Source organism: Melanostigma gelatinosum, assembly GCF_949748355.1.
Source record: "Melanostigma gelatinosum genome assembly, chromosome: 10".
Taxonomy (NCBI): Eukaryota; Metazoa; Chordata; class Actinopteri; order Perciformes; family Zoarcidae; genus Melanostigma; species Melanostigma gelatinosum.
In genome coordinates this window covers 14219014-14240689 of record NC_136643.1, presented here as the reverse complement: position 1 = coordinate 14240689, position 21676 = coordinate 14219014, and the positions used below count along the sequence as shown (strand labels likewise).

Sequence of the window (21676 nt, the reverse complement as noted above, 5' to 3'; positions counted from 1 at the left end):
GCTCACACACAGAATTGAAGACACAGGCTCCGTGGTTTCTGATATGAAAATAGAGTGATTTATTTGAGACACTGAATGACTTCAACGTTTTTGTCATGGAAACGGGTGACTGCACCCTGGACCAGGTGCAAGAGAGACAGTAGCCGCCGCAGCACTTATTCCACACCGGAGCTCCTCAGCCACCGACCACACAGCCCAACCCTCAGTCTGACACAGACAATAACGGCTCTCAGCAAATGAAAAGGTCAGAAAACAGATGAACCACCCGATAACATCCAATTGTGACATTAGGAAAAAAAGACAAAAATAAAACATTGGCCCTTCAACTTTGAGCGAGATTTGAACATTTGCTGTTCCCACCATTACCAACAGTGCACTTCACATTGCTGCAGCAGACGCTGAATGAAAGGGAACCAGAAACAAAAAGGCAAATCAAAATAGAGGCAAGTTCATTTGAAGATTCTGTCTTTTCCATGAGATCCCACTAAGCAGATGGAGCCACACTTCGTGCACACACCTGTGCAGCTCGACTCACAACCCGTGCATTTTAAACAGCATGAACAACAATCGCAGCTCTTCTTTTAGCAAAAGTAGGACTTGTGCTTGACCTCCACCTTCAGATTGTTCAGAGGAAAGTGCCAAAGAGAAACCGTGGTAGTGCTATCTGAAGCTGTAGTTGTTTTCCTGCTCAGGTCTGCGTGATCCCGCGATGTCCTGTTCCACAAACAACACAAAGATGAAGCAGAGAACCAAGCAGGAGCCTGCGATGACCGTCACCTCCCTTATTGTTGACCAGACAGCTCCCTGAATGCCGGTAATGAGGCACACATTTCTTCCATGGCATCCGGGATCAATGGTGGAAAAAAAGCAAAGCTGCTTAACAAAAAGCAATTTGTGACTCCTTGAAAAACAAGACAACCCGATGCATTGGATACGATTGGCCCAGTTGAAAAAGACGGTTAAAAGAAGCCAATGACGCATGCGCTTCATTTAAAAAGAGGTCTCGTCACATATTATCAGCAAAGATGTGACAGCTCGAGCCAGTAATCAGCCCCTACAGAATGGCAATAAAGTGTACTGTATATAAACATATATACACAGTATATAAGTCTGTGTATTAATCTAATTTACATATCTTTACATTCTGAAATTTACATCCAAAAAAGGGAGAAAATTCTCTTTGTAAACCGCACTTTTCACATCTTGTCTACAAAGTGACATTTTCTAATCTTGAGTGACTGGAACAGGTCGTTTTAGGAGCTTAGGACCGTTTTTCTTGGCAGCTTTTCCTTTCTGTTGACCTGATGTTCGACGTTGAGCTAAGAACTACCTTGCAGCGGCACATTCAATTTGGATTTTTCAAAAGTCCGTCTGTGGGGAAAAAACAACAACGCAAGAAGTACTCTTGAAACAATCTATTCTCCACCGGGAAGAAGTTAAGCACCCTGTCATCGTACAATACCGGTGCTTCAGTATTGTTACCGTTATCACGTCAGTTCACTTTGGACATGAGGCAACATTTTGCTCAGAGCAATTCTAAAACCACAACCTTTCTTCCATAATTTGTTCCCTCTTACAGCCAAACACGTGTCTCACTCACACTTTTCTCTTTACATAAAACTCGTCTTTTGTGTTTTCCACCCTTACAACCCGATAACCGCTGGACCAGTGGCCCGGAGGGATCGCAGCACTTTCTCATTAGAAACCTTTAAAACGCGGATGCACCCAGGGAGTTGGATTCAGTCCAGTCTCGGGGATCTCTTTAACGGCTTCCATTATGTTTCCAATAGGCGTGTCGTAAAACACTCGTCAACAAACTGTCAGGTGCACGGAACTCCTCAGAGGCTGCTGCAGTCATCTGGTTGTACTCCTGTGAGGGGTTTTCTTTTTCGCTCCACCGTACAGCTCTTCTCGAGCAATGAGAGCGTGTTCGCTGTTGTCAGAAAAAAGGCAATTTGCTGCACATTCCAGGACTCGTCATCAAAGTCTCAAGTCGGCTATTTTCGGAGATCAAGAACACATACCTGGAAGGTGAAGAATTGGGTAGCATTACTCATATGTTTCAAGCAGCCTGTCTTCAAAGTACTAGAAATGAATTATTTCTTTACAAGTACCAAATGGTAAAGACGTAAAGGGGCAACAAATCACTCCATCGTCAAAATGGCCATGGCTTACCGAGCCGTCCGACGCGCTGGCGCCAACTTTGTCCCCGGTGCTGTTCCAGCACACCTCGAAAATACCACCAGTGCCCCTGAAGCTGTGCACCAAGGCTCCAGTCTGACACAAGAGCGCAGGGGGATTAATGAACAACTCTCGACAGCAATCGCAATGAATCTTATCTGCCGTTTGGGGCCGTGCAAATCAGACGCTTACCATGGTGTTCCAGATGTGGACGCACTTGTCGAAGGAGCCGCTAGCCAGGTGCATGCCGTCGGGGCTGAAGGCCACGCTGTAGACGGGCTCCTGGTGCTTAGTCAGCGTGTGAATACAAACCCCTCGCTCGACGTCCCACAGTCGAACCGTCGAGTCGAAAGAGGCGCTGTGGGAGTGAAGGAGACAAGAGTGCACTGGTCAGATGGTGAGAGTAGAAACAAAGGATTTCTCATGTGCTAGTCATGAATATGACCAAAACAACTCATTTCCTTTGTGCCTGCAAGATGCCTTTAAAAATCGTTCTTCATTTCCAGATTTGTGATGCAGTGAATGAACACCAACAGCTAATAAACAGAAACAAAAGGAACCAATAACACATCTGAAGAAGCCACGGATCGTCATTTGTTTTTGTTAGCGCCAGACTCCTTTAAGGAGGAAAAACCACACAAAAAGGTCACACTTTGCATTTCAACAAATGTGTGAACTTCACAAAAGAAAGTGACAAACCGTGAGCATCTGTGACCCTAACACTGAGACGCTGTCAATTAACACGTCTTCTTCACCGAGGTATAAATAGGCAGGATTAATCTCCTCTGGGTGCCCTTGGCAACAAGTGAGAGCGAACTTTGAAGGATATTATGCAGCGAGCAAAACTGAAATCAATTAAAAATATATTGCACACGTACTGTTCCAACGGTGGCATTTACTCAAGATTATGAAGTTCCTTCCAAGCAGAAGCAATGACGGCAGTATCATTGCTGAAGTGAACTATCTGAACTAGAACATTTACACATGCATGCACATCTGGGTCACGGTGTCGGGGCCACTGACAATAACCAGCACGAGGCTCTTGTCTTACACCCACATTATACACAGCTTGCTCTAAGCACACTACCTTGGACTTTCCCTTCAAAACTGAGCAGCTTGGGTGGTTTGCCCTGTACGGTACTAAACGTGAGCTATGTGCGAGACATTCCCCACCTGGCGAGCATGATGTTGGCGTTGGGGTTGCTCGTGCCGGGGCCTGTGGGGCTCCACTTGATAGTGTAGATCTCTTTACTGTGAGCCTGGAGGTCGTGGACACAGGACTCCTGCTTCATACTCCAAATCTGTGTTCAGGGGAGACACAGCAACAGCAGAGTTTGACTGAATACAAATTACCACAGCGGGTTTGTTGTCGTCTTTAAGGCCCCACAGACTGAGGGGCTAGTCTTACCTTTAAGGTCATGTCATCGGAGCAGGAGGCCAGCAGCATACCTGACGGATCCCACTTAATGGCGTTAACTTCATTCTGCAAAAAAAACAACACAAAAGTCGTTAGCGTGACTGTCGGGGGAGGGAGCACGGTGCGAGGTCAGAAGAGCAACGTAGAACAGCTGTTCACCGTGTGGCCCTGGAAGGTCTTGAGGGGCCGGTCGCTGCCGAGGCGACATACGTGGATGCACATGTCTGTGCTGCAGGAGGCAAAGGTGGTGTTGTTCTGCCAGTCGACATCCAGCGCCGGGGCTGTGGGACATTGGAACGCACGTGAAGCGCATTCATTAAGGGTTCAGAGGTTTACGAGCCAATGATACGGCCACAACTCAGCGGGAAACACTCTACATCCTGTTTATTAACAGCGCTGATTGGCTTTTATTGTTTGGGTGGAAACAGTGAACTGGCTGTACCTGAGTGGAAGGGGAACTGCTGCTTGGCTTCTCCCGTGTGCGCGTCCCAAATGATTGTCGTCTAGAAAATAGAAGTGAGTATTTTCAAAACTACGAATGCAACATTATGAAGAATAAAGAAGGGCTCTTTAACATGTACTCTGAAGGACTACCAGGGCTTGAAATAAATCCCACCAAATAGGTAGGCAGGGAAAAATAAAATGACTGATGCAGTCAGCTGCTGTCACATACATCGTCTTTGGCGTGTGCGCCTTCGTAAAGATCATTTTCTTTTATCTGCCTGTTGAAATACGGCTTCATTTTCAAAGAATCCTCCATAAAATAAGTTTATCTGCAGTTCATGTCACTGTAGCACGGAAGAATGTGCAATCAATGCAAATACCTTGCAACCAAATCCCTCATTGTTACAATGAGGCTCTGATAGAACGTGTGAGACACTTAATAACATCTAACGATTCCAGGCTTTCTCTGTTCTGCATCGTGAAGATTTACTGATAACGCTGCAGTTGCAGTTTGCGCTGTAGTTTATGGATACCAGAAGAAGTATATGTTGCAGATTTACACTTTGGCTGATGTTTAAAAAGAAAGTAAATTTCAAGCCCGAGGACTGGTAAAGAAAAGAAAAGAAACACATGAGGATCTTATTATTGAGACACAAATCAATGATTGAGGGCCATTATGAAATACCTTATCTACACCAGCACTGAGAATAGAGTTCCCCTTCTTGTTCCACTTGAGTGCAAATATGGGCCCTTTGTGCTGTCCCAGGGTGCTTGCCAGATTCCCTAACGGATAAGAGCCATATCCATTTCTTTTAGAAATGATCCTTCAAAAAATTGTCACAGAGGTTGCATTATTCACAATAACAATGTCATAAACCTAGTGACCGAGGAAACAACACCGTGCTGGAATGATGGGAGGACGTACCATCCTTTGTCCATATCCTGGCGAATCCATCGTACGAGCCCGTCGCCAGCAGAGTCCCGTCGCTCTGTAGGATGGAAAGATGTCAGAGTTGTTACTAAACCGTCTTTAAAAAGGTACACAGTCTGTTTAAAAGGTAAAAGTAGAAGAGGAAAGATGCGGACGGGTGATCGGGAACCTACGTTCCAGTCTAGTGAGGTGACGTCTTTGTTGCTGGGGACGTCCTGGCCGCCTTCTCGGATGCAGTGGCGCAGCACCAGCTGGGTGGTGTTGGAGTTGTTATTCTCGTTCAGGTTCCATATCCTGGCAGTGGAGTCCCCCGAGCTGAACAGAAGACCAACGCAGTTAAAAGGATTGTTGGAATACAAGCAATGGATGAGGTCATATATCTTACAAAAAAAAAAGGGGCTAACGCGTGCATACAATACAGTGTGACTCATCCAGCCCGCTAAAGATCTGTTTCAGCACAGACGGGGACTCACCCTGACGCCAGCAGATCGCTGACGGGGTTCCAGGCACAGATGAACACTTCAGATTCATGGCCACGGAGCACTGTGGCTTTACAGACTGGTATCTCCACATCTACATCCATCTCCATGGAATCACTGTGGTTATCTGAGAGCACATAGATGGACAGATAAACACACACACACACACACGTTAATATTTGCATCAACACATGCCTGCAAACACACATATGTCCACACCGCATGCTATGAGTACTATACATCAAATGCTGATGAATGTACCTCGAATAAATGTTTCAGGTGGCGAATGGCTACCTTTAAATAACAGAAAGATATTCAAGAACACAATAATCTGTCTGTCTTATAGTGTATGTGCCGTTTCATTATGTATCCCTGACCCACTGGGAGTGCACACGATTATTACAGTATAATGACAACCAAGTCACAGTAGAGGAATATGTGAAAGATCATTTCTACCATGTGAAAGCCAGACAGGCAGTGGAACCTTACACCCGACTCTTCCTGTTACCATCCACACCTTTGGATTAAATTCCTCGGGGATGTGCCGACACAAACATCCACTCCTCTCGCCCTCGTCTAGAGCGCCGCCTCTCTGGTTTCACTCACAAACGAAGCTAAACCCACGCAGCTGCTTTCGTATCGCCGCGCAAAACTGTGTCGATAATTTGGACCCGGTCGCCCGAAGTAGAAAAACGGTTGATTTGGTAATAATAACAATGCAACCGCTAGGCTGCACCCTTATGACAGCATCGAGCCAAAACACAGCACAGATGGAGCAACTCATGCCTGCTGTGCCTCTGAAAATGTTCTACATTCAGACGTTCATGTCCGTCTATTTGTTTGTCTGTCCTTTTTGTATTAAAACCTTTATGATTACAATTTGAACCATTACTTTTTTGTCAGTTCCTACTCTTGAGATAACTGGTATTTAGAAGACTCAACGTACTCATGTTGTGAGTGCCATTCTCCTCCCCGTTGACGGTGGCTTCTCCATTCTTTGGTGCGTTCGACTGGTTTCCAGAGGTCGACGCTGCCATGCCGCAGGCCGCTTGCTGCTGGGCTAGCTTGTCACGGAAGGCCTGCTGCCGCGTCTGCACCGCATCCGGCATCACTGCGTCAATGAGCGACAGCGACTCGATTGGCCGCCCGTCGAAGACTGTGCCGTCCTGTCGGGACAACAGCAGGTAAATAAGGCATCATGAGGCAATGTGCATTCGTGACTGGTCTTGAGTTTTGTTTCCCCAAAATGATCAAGTATAGACGTGAAAAGCGTTTCCCACTGGGTGTTATATAGAAAACATCTGTGGGAGGTTCCCCCGCTCTCACCTCATTGATGCTGATTTCGGCCTCCACATACTGGAGCCCTTTCTGCAGGATGGAGATGAGGGCTGCAGGGGGCACTAGTGTTCCATTTATGTTGGACTGGCTGATGTGGCTCTCGATGCCAAAGGTGAACGCTGAGTGCGAGAAACCTGAAAACAAACCACCATTCACAGTCATCAACGGGCAGAGTGCCGAGCACAAAATGTGCACAAACGAAACGCAAATACTCAAAAGAAAAGTCTTGTTGGACACAAACAAAGCGGCCGGTAAATGAATATAAGAACCCCATCGTATAATAAGGCCAGCCAATGGCAACGTTGACCTACTAGTAGCTTGTATTCTGCGGGTAATAAAATACAGCAGCTAGGATTTGAATCATTGATCCGGATTCTACCGAAGAAGTGAACAGCATGCTGACACCTAAGGAGCAAAGCATCCACGAGGTGCTGGTATTACAGCTGAATGCTCCGTTTATTTCCATCTGGCTGAAGGAGGACGACCGCAAACAGACTTGTTCCTTTTATCATTCTGTATATTTCCATCCACTTCAGGCCGAGCAGAAAATATCTTCATGCAAGCGGCCGTGTTTCAACACGCATAACATAGATAATAGCCTATGATGCGCCCGAGATTGTTTATAATAACTACATATCTCAGACAATGGTCAGATAATCTTTCAGCATACGTATCAGTGTTTAGAGACAAACCTGATTCCTGGAGGTATCTGTAGACCAAGAAGTTCACTTCGTCACTGGTAATACTCATCTTAGCCCGATGGAGGGGAGGAGGGATGTTGGAAGGTTGGGGCTTACTCCTGAAAATATCATCAGAAATGGGAGTTGAGGTAAATATTAAGGTCTGCGGTCTCGCATATCACATGTTCTTTAAGCCAGTCTATGAACAGATATCTCTATCACGCTCCAATAGAAACAGACGTATATCTGTCGTGACCCTTGTTTAGTGACGCAGCCGTGAGCCGACATATTCTAATGTGCAGCCTCTGTCGCCACACGCTTCCTCTGGCCGGATTCCTTCCTTTGGCTCGGTCCCTTCACCTGTAAAGCCAGCGGGCACCTGTCCGCTGCCCGTCTAGTGAATTACACAGGAGCCAGCACGACCTTCACTTCGGAGTTATTTTCAACAAATAGTGGTGTTTAACAGAGCTCATGGTAACAATTCAATCGAGAATATCTCAAAGCCGAAGGGAGCCGAAGGACCAGAAAGGCAATTAGGTTGTTTTTTGTTTAATTCCATCGTGTATTTTTCCTCAGGCTGATAGCAAAAATACTGTCGAGTTAATCATTTCCCAAAGGCTCACGCGTATGCTTTACGAGGACATGATCGATGGAGCTGGAACAACAATGTTTATACACACACACACACACACACACACACACACACACACACACACACACACACACACACACACACACACACACACACACACACACACACACACACACACACACACACACACACACACACACACACACACACACACACACACACACACACATAAGCAGGTTATGGTTAAAAACGCAAAACAAAAGAAACTAACAGCCAGCTGAGAATGAGTCACAACACATTATATAACCATCATGTGTAACTTCAGAACTGTTTCCAGCTCTCTCAGTGGGAAGCTAAGGGACACACATTTCACCGAGAATACAAAGAGAGGGGGTCAGGTATGAAGGCTGCATGGTTGTCCAACTTCCACTCCGAACACTGTCCAGGCCCACTCAAGATCCCCTTCTGGTAGCATAGCAAGAAGAGAGATCGAGCAAAACAGACAGAGAATGCCGTTGTCCCAATTACCAGCGGGCATCCGGCCAGAGGGGTCGAACATGTTACTCAACATGAATTATTCACCTTGGTATATTCTTTCAGATGTGGAGGCTGCCTTCACTGCACCACCGCAGACATGCCAAGAGCTGGAACTATAACAATCTCTCAGCCACAAAATGAATGTCTTTAAACACACAAAGAGGTGCTATTGAAAGTGCCCCGTCGGGTTTTCTTGAAAACAAAACAAATGTAATATACCAAAACTCATTGTGCGTATTCCTGTGGTCAAACAAACATGTATTTCTTTCCATTTTGTTTTCTAGCAAGCAGTCTTTTTCTTCCCCGTGTTCGTTGGCGCATTGCAGCCACTTGTAAGTCATTGTATTTGTGTTGAAACATTAGCAGGGCTGTGTATGGCAACAGGCTCATGAATAAACAGCTCCATAGTGCGACCGGAGGTCAAAGACTCCACAGGTAACCTCTCGGTTCAATCCTGCAACAACGTCAACAAAGCACAACCTCACAGAAAGGTTCCTGAAAACGAGCAAATGCTGCTTTCGTCTCAACGTTTCATACATTCTCATTCTCATATAAACACCAACAAACAAAAGTCGGACTGAAAGGCAAAATACTGGATGCTGTATTCTGCCAGAACTCACAACACTAAGCTGGTCTACATTAGCCACTGTGCCCCGATTTGACCGCTGCCACTGTGTTTCTGTTCATCTTACCGAACAATTGGAAACGTAACCAACGAGCAGTCTGGAGGGGCTCGGTCCCGTTGGTGCAGGGCGGCAGCAGTAATCCCTCTATCAGATGGGCCCATGATGGCCGCCATCCATTAAACAACTCCCTGGGCATCCGAGCCTCCTGTTTTCCAAACAATGTGCCCTCCGGGGGAAAGTTCTGCAACGGCTCCGAGGTTTAGCCACAGAATTAATAAGCCGAGTCAAAAGCCTGAAGATATGTTCCCTCTTGAAAGAAGAAAGGGAAAAAAAACATGCGCTTGTACGGCTGCTGCTGCAAAGACGCTCTTCACCCAGCATGTGGAAGTAGGGGACAAACACAGAAGACACAATATCGACATTCAAACCTCACATCCTTGATTGTGGTTATAGCAATAATGTGATATTGCATCTTCAAAAAAAAACTAAAAAGGAACCTTTAGAAGCACGTTTCAGGTTATCGATGGATCTGAGGAAAGACCAACAGATTGTGCGTTACATGCACCAAAGCACCAAATTAATTTAATCCCATCTCTGGCAAAACAATGAGTTGTTCTCACTCACTGTGTGTATCTGAGGCAAAGACGGATGCTTTCATGTAAAACCGCAAAACAGGCAGTGTAATGTTGGTGCTATTGAGCGCGGCTGTAAGAGTCAAATATTTTGTCAATTCATAAATAATTTGGAAAACCTCACTCAAACAAAAAACCCAACAATGGAGCCGCCAAGCCTTTCTTTACACGACATCTCGTTTACCAGCCCAGTTTGTTTTCTACACAGTTCTGGGTGAAGGTGTCACTGCACACTCGTAAAGCTATTGTACTCCTCACTATTTCCCCTCTTTTATTCCTCTGAAGTGTTACATTGAAAGATATCGTGCCCTCAACTGGTAGATTAGACCAGTGACTTGTCGATCACACATTACTAACACGAGGAAATGAGCAATTGTTCTTGGTGTGACTAAACAGTGTTGCAACAGACCCACAGCCTGAAGTACAAAAACAATTGTTGCATCATCTGTATAAGGATCTTTTTTTTGTCTCTAACATTTGTTTGAAAGCATTTCAAACATCCTTCAACTTTTCCAAATGGAAACAGAGGGCTGCAGATAAGAACGAGGACACACAGGATGTGCAATGATGAGGACCGCCTGCTGTGGTCCTCTGGCTCATTCGGGTTAACTTTAAGATGTGTACTACAATTGCTTGACAATGTAAACTACACCACCGCCAGGCCTCCATCCATACCTGCACTGCATTACAGCCTGAAGCTGTGGACAAACAGGCCTTCATACATTAATCCGTCTACACAAGTGTAACAACTCCCGCTTTACTCACACAACTGCCATCCAAAGTATGTTTACCCTCTATGTATTAGTTAAGAACTGTAATGATTATCAATTTGGTAAATAATGTTGTGAATTGAAGCCAGAAGCAATACATTTCCCAGGTGTGCGCACAATCCAAGGATTGCATGACAGCACTTGGAGACAGTTCAACTAAAGGAAGTGTATTCCGTTGATGGCCATATCCAAGAATGAACGTGGATTTTCAGAGAGGAGAGAGACGATGCTGAGAAGAACAATTATCTTCCCTGTACACCAGCTTGGAGATCGGCTTCACCACGAGGCGTTTTCACCGTGGCTAGTATTCAATGAAAGAGCCAATTGCAGATTCAACCTGATCTGTCCTAAAATAGACCTTAAAGACACAACACTGCTATTCTACATTAGACTAATTAAAGGGAAATTAACTGACAGCAAAGCAATTTGGTGTGCGATGAGCCAAGTTAAACAGTACTTGTTAGATTTCAGCTACCCTGGTACAAACAAACACACACAGCACGTCATGTCGGGAACAGCACTCTAAATAGAGCTCATTGTGTAAAATCATTCGCCCGCTGCTCAAACCAAATAAAAGCACATTCTGTACATAAACACGTGAATGCAGAAATGATGGTGCGATGAGAACAACCAGACGTCTCCTACACATGCAGGGTTTTGAAAAGAACAACGTTGAAAAACCGGCATACCAGGGACCCCATTTTCTCATGAACAGTCACCTCCTGACAGATGTGCAAACAAGACCTGGAAACAGCAGCCATTTTCTCTTGAACTGCTCGGCTGAGTAAAACACCCGCCTTTGAAGCTTCTGGTTGGGCTGCAGTCTTGAGGGAGGGGGGGGGGAGACAGAAGGGGGGGAGGGGAATCAGAGAGGGGGAGGGGGAATGGTAGCAGGGTGATAAATAATGATCTCCACACAGGTAATCACAACAACCATTTGTGCATTATTCTTCGCCTCTCTCTCAATGAGTCACTTAGCGACAGCCAATGTAGGTCGGCAAACGGTGGGGGAGGGGAGCCATCGGTTTCCAGGGGAAACACTTCTCCCACGTTATGAGAGAGCGAGAGAGCGAGCCGTCTGCAGGTCGTCACTCAAACAGAGGCTCTGCCCACTGAGTAACACGCCTTTAAGTAAAGCCAAGAAGTCGTGTGTGAGATGACCTGCTGAGGCGATCGGTTGGAAGGAAAACCTGCAGTCTGTCGGCTCTCTACGCACACACACGTGTGTAGGGATTGGCCACTCTTGGAACCACTAGGTCTAATCTACTGGTTCCTTCAGCAGTTAACGATGAAAGAGGTCATCAGGGTAACATTAGTTGGGGGGGGGGGGACTTCAGCCAGCGTTACTGTAAACACGCCACGATGCCGTAATCCTCACAAGAAGTCTTTGATGTACACCGTGGTAGATTCACAGCTGAGTGTTGGGTGTGTTTTTTATATATCAGAGAATAGAGAATCGCACATTCACAGACACCACCATCGAGTGTTGTTTGTCCCGGGGGAATGAAGGGGGGGGGGGGGGGGGGGGTGACAGACAGCAAGGATCACAGAGAGGAACCATCGTGATGGCTTCCCATCAGGAGCATCAGGACCTGAGAGACGCCCTCACGCTGGAGCAATCAGCGTCAAATACAAACGACAACTCCCACTGGCCTATTGGTGTCATTTAGTGTTCTCTGTCGATACAAAGGATGTCAGCAGTCAAACACTGTTTAAAGAAGAGACTGTCGGACGAAGCATTATGTACACACAAGAAGGAACAAGACGTCCCGATTCATTATATTGATGAGTAAATGATTGGAAATTAGACGAGATGAGAACAGAAATATTCCGACCTTCTTTCAGTCTTTCATCCTGTATCCGCAGCAACACGCAGATCCGAGCATTTATTAAAATCAATCGTACGTTTGGTCAAAACACCACAAAACAGACCACGTGTGTATCGACTGTGCGTTCCAGATCAGACTGGAGACGGACGAGTAGTACTTGCCGTATTCCGACATTTATACTTTTAAAAACAGACGACACGCGTTTTATGTTGTGACATTTACTGGAACTCGCACATAATGTAGCCAACAGCAGGAAGGAATACTTTCAGCTCCCAGGCTCCCTCCAGCCAGCTGCCTCCTTAATTAGGTTTTTGCAGTGAAACGAGGGGATATCGTAGAGATGACTCCTCGTTTCAACTGCACCGATCAGCCGTTTCTCCTTCGTTGCGCTGCTTTCAAAGCTATAAATAGGAACAGGGCATCTGACCACAGTTACGTTCAAAATGAAGTGTTGTTTGTATTTGTATTAGAAGCATTTCGCAAAAGGGTTTGTTGGTGTGTTTTATGCAGGTTTGTAATTCTAATGGGTTAAAAAACAAAAGTGAATGTCCTAATATTATTATTATTATTATTATAATTGAAAACCAAATACGCTGTAAATGAACATCCGAATAGTTGTGTCTAGCCCTAACCTTGTGTGTAACCCACAAGATTTGTGTTTGCCTGTAGCCTGTCCTTTGTTTGGCCTCCAGCTACCACCAACACAACAATGACGTCGGCTGTAAAAGGGTATAGCTCAAATGTGATTATTGACCAGCTGCATGTAAAGACAGCTTTTACAGGAACCGAGTTATTGCAGAGCATTAACAATACAAATTTTCTTTTGGGATGCTCAAAATAAGCTGGTTTCATATGTGCATGTGGGCTCACAGGGAGCCAGTGGGTGTGGGGCATGAATGTGTATACGGCTGTGTGGGGGCGGGCGGCCAGTAAACGTGGTGCGGAGGAGATTGTGGGACACAGAGAGCTCTTTGATGCTCTGTGCAGCACAGAAAACAAACAAATAACAACCCTTCATATCACTGTATCGCAGGAAATCGGACAGTTACAATGTACATTTACTTATCCACGGTATTGTGTGTGTGTGCGTGTGTATATACAGCGCTATCATAAGTACGAAAAGTGACAGACGTGTTTCTTTAGCTTTCATTCTGAGGTTGTAAATAGAACGTTTGGCCGCGATTCCATTTCCCCTCCATTGTAGCGATGCACAGACAGAAGGGAAGCGACAGGGAAGCACGAGTCAAACAGCTGTTTACACGTGCCTCCCTCTGCTGATTTACGAGACACGTTCATGAATTCAAAATATGATTGAACACTTTTACGCGAGTGCTATGATCAATACGCGTTTTCTTTGAACCAGTTGCCTAATGTTGGCGTTATTTATCCTTTCCTCCAGCTATTGCCCAGATGCTGCTTTAATGGCTCCAAAACCAAAGCACTTCTACGTCAAATAAGACACTCGGCACCCCAGTACAGCCAGAATGGAATGATCCTTTGTTTCATAACCACATTATTCCGCCACTGCGACGACTCAACTGTAAGATTGGCAGATGAATCCTTAGATCGAATCGCCGAAGAGTATCGTGGGGAATATAGGGTCACCCCTCCAATTCACACAAAGACGAGTGTGTAGAATGAAGGGGCTTCAAACCCACGCCAGTGCACGCTTTGTGCTTTTATGTTCCCGTGCATTTAAAATCAAGAGTAAAGGATCCGCTGATGGCGAGAACCTTTGCCGGTCTTTTGGCTGTGTTGACATATTGTAGACGCGACCATCGTCTCCGCCGCTGACGGGAAGTGAAACCATCACATCTTTATGGGAACGTACAGCATGTCTCCACGAGCGCTTACACAAGCGCGGCTTCACTAAGAGAAAGGATTTAATAAAACACGAGCCTCTTCTCTTTTAGTTTGGTAGAGTAAACGTACGAGCTACATTCATTCAACAATGAGAAAGAAGTGCCCTTGAGGCTGTAACAGTCGACGCAGAGGCCTCCAGCCAGGCAGGAGGAGGAATCGCACAAACGAGCTGTAAACACAGAGAGACGCCACGATGTGGGCAATACAAGTGTTGCCATGGTGACCAGAATATCTCGCTTCTCCGTCAACAGCTGCTCATGCCACCCTAAATCCCCCGCCCCCGCTCTCCTTGAGCTTTCCCGCCATCTGACATCAGGGTCAAACAATCGAGGAAGACAACTGAAACACTGATCTTCAGCGAGCTTTCCCTTGTTGCCGTTTCTTTACCGAGCAGTCACACCGCGACACAGCTCACCACACATTTCCCTTCCTGTGTGTGTGTGTCTATTCTGCTATCATGAAATACCAACAGCAGCTTGTTGTTTTTTATATTGAAGTACATATGTCATCTCATAAAGATGCTCTGTGCCAAAAATATAGTCTAGCTGGGAGGCAATAAATAAACCATTCAGCTTCTGTAATAAAAACTATTTCACAGGGTGCTTGTGAAGAAAGACTGTTGTATACATACAACTGTAGTGTTAAGAAATTAGCAAACCATTAGTGTAATCATACACAGCTGTAAGTGTAGCGCGTCTTTAGAGTACCTGGATAAGATGTACATTTGTCCAAAACAAAGGATTCAGCATGGCTCTTGGTACACCACTAGGGCCAGACGGTGGTATGACGTCGAGTTTCTAACTACAAGGCGTAGGAAACTACAAACCATGCGCAGCCAACATTTAACCTCTCACTGCCCGTCTACAGGTGCGGGTTTCGTTTCCGTAGCAGCGCGCTCGAAGCCGCCATTCAGTTTTCCTGAAACAACACACACACACACACACACCCGACCACCGGCTGCTTGGCCAAAAACCATACACGGGCAATAACAATCTGGGAATACTGCAAAAATGGTGCATTTTCAGACAGACTCTGGTTATTAGAGAGTTGTGAACAGGATTTATAAATCGATGTACTGAGCAACAGAACAGCAACACTGTTTCCCCAACATCCTCAGACTGAAGCTTCTTGTGTCCTAGAGGCCGACACTTATACGGCAACACAATCAGTCTTGTTTTGCCTTTTTAAGAGGCCTGTAACGGTCATACTGTGGTGTCACAGAGGTGCTATGTGGGAAAGTACCATTCATTTCCTCCGCAGACAATGGTAGACCGACGGTGCTTGTATGGACATGAAACATACTGACTGAATCATCAGTACAGAATGATACGAATCCGTGTTACAGTACTGCTGCTGCTCTCTTTGTGTTTTTGTAGAACTTGTCTTCACATTGACCTCCACTGCTACACAATCAAAAGCATCGGACAAAGATAACGTGGCTGAATGGGGAGGGCTTAAAAGAAAAAGAATAGTAAAAGAAGTCTCTCACTCTGGCGTGCATGTGCTTGCACAACTTCCTTAACAGTCATCCACCAGCAGTAACAGTGCTTCAAACACATTCCTCCCTAAAAACGAGTTTAAAACAAAAAACAATGGACACGGTAGTATGATGGCAACTAATCTTCTTCTACATTACTTACAAGTTTAAGAAATAAGATTGCCTGTTTGCGGGGCTGTACAATTAATAAAAAAGCTCATTTTAAATTGCAATTACCTCCTGGCTTCCTGAGGATGTTCTATTTACAACACACGTCAAGTCTATAAAGAAGGAAACAGTAATGAGCTATGATTGGTTCAGACAACATAGAAACTGATCAGCTGCTAGACACACACACAGTTGAACACGACACGCCGCTTCCTCTTACTTGCTTTAAATTTTAAATACGCACAAGGAGCCGCAGACAACAATAAACCCAAATAAATAACTATAGCCTTGAACTAGTAAGGCAGTTATTTCAGAGTAGCTACTAGTCTGCCAGTTGGCTGGTCGTGCATGCAACACTGTATGACTCTGGTTTTTTTTGGAGGGAAAGAATGGCTCACCTCCCCCAATGGCCATATCATGAATAAATACTGCTACAGAAATATTTGGACAGCCCGATACAGAGCTCTGCAGCACCGCGAGGCAGACATGGGCTTTGTCAGGGACTTCCTTGCCCTACTTATGAGCAGGGGATACGTCTCTGTTTTGAACACAGCGTAGGTTGGATTGTCTCTTCTGTGCCTCAGCTCACAGAGTCCATAGGAATAATTACGCTGAAATAACTCGTCAGAGGGAGCTCGGCGAGGACAGACTACAGAGCTGTCAGATGAATGAGTTATGATGCTTCACATATGGTCGGCCATCCCGCATTTGTCAGATCACCCGCAGCACTGAAACAAAAAGACTTTCATCTGAAATCCCGTAACTGAACAAGAGGCAGACGGACAATAACTCGTAGGCCGGCAACATTATCAATTGATGCTCTCGCAGGACTCGGTACAAAAGGTAACCGGACCGCCGTCTGAAACACTGAAAGAGAAGACGATAAAAGAATTTAGAAAACGTACGGCTACTCGCTCTGTAAACAATATAGGCCTTGTGAGAATAACATGTTTAGGCATCAATAAATGGAAATGTAGTACGTCAAGTAGTCTGAAACGTGCAGCTAAGACGTAATGAAACTCCTATTGTTCGTTAAATGGGTGGCACTAAACCTGTTTTTGTAAACGCTGCAATGAGGGCCGACTGCACGTCTGTAACTCTGGTGAAGACACTGGTAGTGCAGAGCGATACGGCTGAAATCAATGTCAGGGAGTTAACGGGAAAATGTTGCAGTTGAAATAAATGTGAAAATACAGCATCACATCAGACAAAACTCCCCAAAAAGGTTTACCAGATTATCACAAACTATGAAAATGTGCCTAAAAGGAGAGGACGGTCAATCTTTATTCATGTTTGATCTGTACTCAATCCATTGGCTACAGTTTCGACAGAGTTCACCTAATGCTGAACTACTTAGCTCACTAAACGGTGTGAAAGTGCGAGTCCATGCCCAGCGGCTCTCTTTGACACTCCAATTTGCTCTAATAGAGTAAACTAGCGAGCTGTGCAGAACCAACAATCGTGACACAAAGCCGTCCGAGAGGAAATGTGTGGAAATCATTTTGGATTTCCGATCATAGGTGTAAAAATATTAGGAGAAACAGTACGGTAAAGTGTGCCACCTGCCTTACGATGCCATTACCAAGACCCAACGTCAACAATGCATCGAAACAACGTCAACTGGACAACTAAATTTGGGATGCGCTTAAGTGGGTTGTGTTCAAAATTGCTGATTGTTAAATATTTAGAAGCACTATTACACAATCATATTGTCACGATACCATTCCGGAGAAAGACAATAACTTTAAAATATTGCCCAGTCCAAAGCGCCACCATATTCTTTTCTTCATATCAAATCCAATTAACACAACAGTTGCGTTATCTCATCAATGATGACATCAGTGAAGAGGACGAGGTGCCATCCAGCTCGTGTCCATTGGCTTACTATTACAACAAAAAATGACCAACATATCAAATCAATGAGGTTCTCTTCAGTGCAACTTCTTTGTTAAAATGCCTCCTCCTGATTTCAGTAAACAACACAACAATCAGTAGGTCAAGAAGAAACGGGGGCATCACTTTGGCATTAATTATTTGGGCCATTGAAGTCGAGTCAGATCAAGACAGCATCCTAACAGCGTCGGCGGTTTATTTTCATCTGAACCCTTCTCGTGTCTCGCTTTAATGGAGATAATAAACACTTTGATGCTCATGTGCTAGACATCTTAAATCTGTCTGTATATGCTGCATCTATTATCCCAATAGCTACTGAGGAAAAGAAGACATTTTATAGGTCAATAGACTGGTTTATTAAGTGTTCTGTGAACACGTGAATGTCCTCGAGCTTCCCATTAAATAAAAAGGGTTTCTTTTGATAAGTCAGTGCCTCTGTTGCGCTTTAAAGCAGCTGCAGCTGATAGTCAGGGGGCAGCTTAACGTTGTAGTTGTACAGTAAGATGAGCTGTCCCTTGGAGAGAGGTGGCTGTGTCTTCCCCCCACTCATACACAGCAATATACATATATATCATTCATATTTCAGCTTGACTCATATTGCACTGGTGCAACTTAATGTGGTGGTTTTTATTGTGATATTAAGTGCAAAGTAGATGTCTTAATAATTCACCAAAACGTTCAACCTCTAAAACTTATTGTGTTTTGTTGAAGTAGTCCACAGCTCAGCTCCCAATGTTTATTGTGAGAAAGAAAACTCACAAAAGTAGGTTGTTTGGAGAAAATATTTTGAAGACACAAGCAAGGAATTTGAAGACACGTGTGGAGTCAAACGGTGACTAAGCGATGTACCGGCAACCTCCTAATCTACGCCATAATAATAATCACCCATATTACTGGATGCCACTATCCTCCGCGCGCATATAACACGCGAACACAGAAGCAGTCCGATGTGCACTGCAGCAACCCCCCCCCCCCCCCCCCCAAAAAAAACCATGCCACTTTAACTGGCTTACCTTTTTTATTGTGAGAGTGAACTCGTGGTGTCCGCCGCCACCTCTTCCTCTTCCACAAGGAGAGCCTCCAACTTCAGCAGGCTCGCGACGACTTTCCTCCCATTTTGCCTATCGTCATATTTCAAGTTCCGACCGCCGCCGTGTGACTCACTCACTGTCGACTAATTGGGTGCGCTAACAAAGCAGTAGTCGCTCAGACTCTCCCACACATACACATACACACACTCACAACTGGCGGATAAGTTGGAATGAACCCGCGGTTGTGTGGCTGCAGGCTAGTTTACTCAAAGGAGTTTCACCGTTCACTGAGAAACAGGAACGGAGAGAGAGAGACAGCGGCAGGCAGCGGGAGAGAGAGAGCGAGAGAGAGAGAGAGAGAGAGAGAGAGAGAGGCGGGTGGTGGTGGAGGGTGAAGGCAACTGACCTTAAACCTGAATATTGGATACACTATCAAACCTATCGTTAAATAATGTACCAATAGGTTATATAGTGTATATCCCACTGCCCATCAGTGACTTTGAACCTGCACCAGCTAGTTTCGATATGCTTAAACAACTGTGTTGTTACCACATGGCTACTGCATGCTTGCTGTAGCTTAAATCTGCACCTACATGTATTTTTAGAACATAAAATACACATTTGGTTGTCCAACGTATACTTTCATATACCACACTCGAAACCCCACGCTATAGTGTGTTCCTACTTTGATATTTTCGTGTAGTAGTGCAGTACAGTCTAGTGTTGCCTATCTGGCCTCTGAGCCGCTTCCCCTCCCCCACGCTCCACTATTTTTCGCCTGCCCGGTCACCCAGTGGTTGATTAATTCTCCTTTCGCCTTGCTCAGTCATTCAGATTTGGAAAGTAAATAACAAGTTGACATCATTACGGCTCTACACTGGTGTGACACATTCCTTTGGTTACCGTACACACGGCAATATGTGCGCATTAACATATTCCATTATAAAGCCACAGCTGCGACAGCTTCCTATTGCAATGCATTTTAATGTGTGCTTTCAGTTTTATACCCTACAAGTATAATGTGTATAATGTGAGCATGTATAGTTGTTAGAAAAAATGGTGGCACTGTTTGATTGGAAATAGGGACACATGAGGACAGTGTATGTGTCAAATCAGCTGTACTTTATTTCTAAGAATTTAGAGGGTTTTGTCAACCAGGAACGAGTTGTTGTTCTCCAATAAAAAGTGTAGGCTAAATGTGATTTGTATTTTACTGGCTGATTTAGAATCTATTCTTGGTTTGGGCTGCAGGCTAACGGAAACAAATAAATATTGGATTCGGTATCCATATTTATTTTTCTGGCAGAGTGGAGACGACTTTGAAGCAGCATTCGCACGTTTAACTGATGAATTAACATGTACAGAAAATGTAACAGTTAACCAACTTAATAAAATATGAAAAAAAATGTATTTCAGAGATTTTCTTTTGGTGTTTGTTATACATTTTCCAAGAGGAGTGTGTCTGTGATAACTTCAGTATTTCTAAAATATTTTCTAAAGCCCAAATTATAAACACAACAGCATAATAGAAATCTGCAACATTAGACTGTAGGGAAATAACCTAAAAAGAAAGCCAATTAATACACCACAGCAAAACAAAAAGCAGTAGATATGGGTCAAAAATGATATCACTATCTCACTGTAATACCAAAGGAGATAAGAAATAATTGAAGATGTGATTAATATTACAGTGATTTTTCATTTGAGAAAGTGTCAAGTTAGCGGGCTGATTATTTCTCTCTGGACAAATGATCTCCCTTTTACTTTTATCTTGGAGCACTCATTAACTATTTGTCTGGCTCTCATGGTTATGCCTCCACTGGTCACAGGTATATGACTTTACAGTGGTACTGGTTGTAGTGGTGGTATTTTGTAAAAATTGTCTTGAAACCAGGGGTTCGTTAACATTTGGGGTATGTATAAAACACATCCTTTATTATGGCTTTTAGTTTATTGTTGCAGTTTTAACATACCGTACATATTGTATTGCAGTCAGATTGTATTTTTTAGTCATACAACATGTATATAGTATTATTATAACAACAAGGAGCAGCATTAGTGTGATTGAGAGTAAACACTTGAGCCATGTTATTGAAGAAAATGATATATTGAGTACACGGTATCCAGTAAAACATCATGTGACCTGGTTCGGGAGAGGAATTCTTTGGTCTTTTCACCAAGATCTCTTGTGCATAGTTTGTAATGAGCTTGAGGCGGTTCTGGCATTACCACCACTCCACAAAATATCTGATTCTGATTCATCAGCCATGACCCAAACTGTCACTGTTTAGTGTACACAGACGAGTTATTTGTGTCAAAACAACAGTGTCTGTGTCTGTCTCTCAATTCCCTCCCCTGCCCCCCTTTTTAAAGGCTATTATTTCCCTAACACAGCAGTTTTGAGCAAACACTTTCCAGACAGGAGTATTTGGTGTATTTATTAGCTGTCAAAGTTATTGTGGTCCATGTGTTTTGTATTTGCGGCATCAAAATGGCATATTTGGGATTGACTTAAATGAACGACATGTGCCTATCATCATAATGAAGGAACATGCCAAACACCCTTTTTAACATGGCTCACTGATGTGTTTTATTCGTTTTTGGATCTCAATGCAGGTCTGTGGCACAGAGCCAAGCATTAGGCTTTGGCTTGACAGGTATTACTACTCGGACAAAATCACTGAGCCAAATCACAGACTCTCTTGATTTCCTGCATGTAATATTGAACCCATTATTTCAATTGTTAGATATTAGTGGATGTCATGGCTTTCGCCCATTACAGGGCATT

General features: G+C 44.4%; 1 protein-coding gene across 2 annotated transcripts; it reads right to left on the bottom strand.

Annotated features, from left to right (window-relative positions):
- Positions 1 to 58: 58 nt before the first annotated feature.
- Positions 59 to 19111, bottom strand: tbl1x (transducin beta like 1 X-linked). 2 transcript variants are annotated; one of them, XM_079277508.1, is made up of 15 exons: positions 18871 to 19111; positions 7483 to 7589; positions 6779 to 6924; positions 6399 to 6618; positions 5447 to 5579; positions 5147 to 5288; positions 4968 to 5031; positions 4728 to 4825; positions 4041 to 4101; positions 3758 to 3879; positions 3590 to 3664; positions 3355 to 3482; positions 2374 to 2539; positions 2176 to 2277; positions 59 to 2024 (listed from the first exon to the last, which is right to left on the bottom strand). In XM_079277508.1, exons 2-15 carry the CDS (start codon positions 7538 to 7540, stop codon positions 1998 to 2000), a joined length of 1542 nt encoding a protein of 513 aa, XP_079133634.1. In that variant the 5' UTR covers positions 7541 to 7589; positions 18871 to 19111; the 3' UTR covers positions 59 to 1997. The 2 variants fall into 2 exon arrangements, with proteins under 2 accessions (XP_079133634.1, XP_079133635.1); XM_079277509.1 differs by lacking the exon at positions 7483 to 7589.
- Positions 19112 to 21676: the final 2565 nt, after the last annotated feature.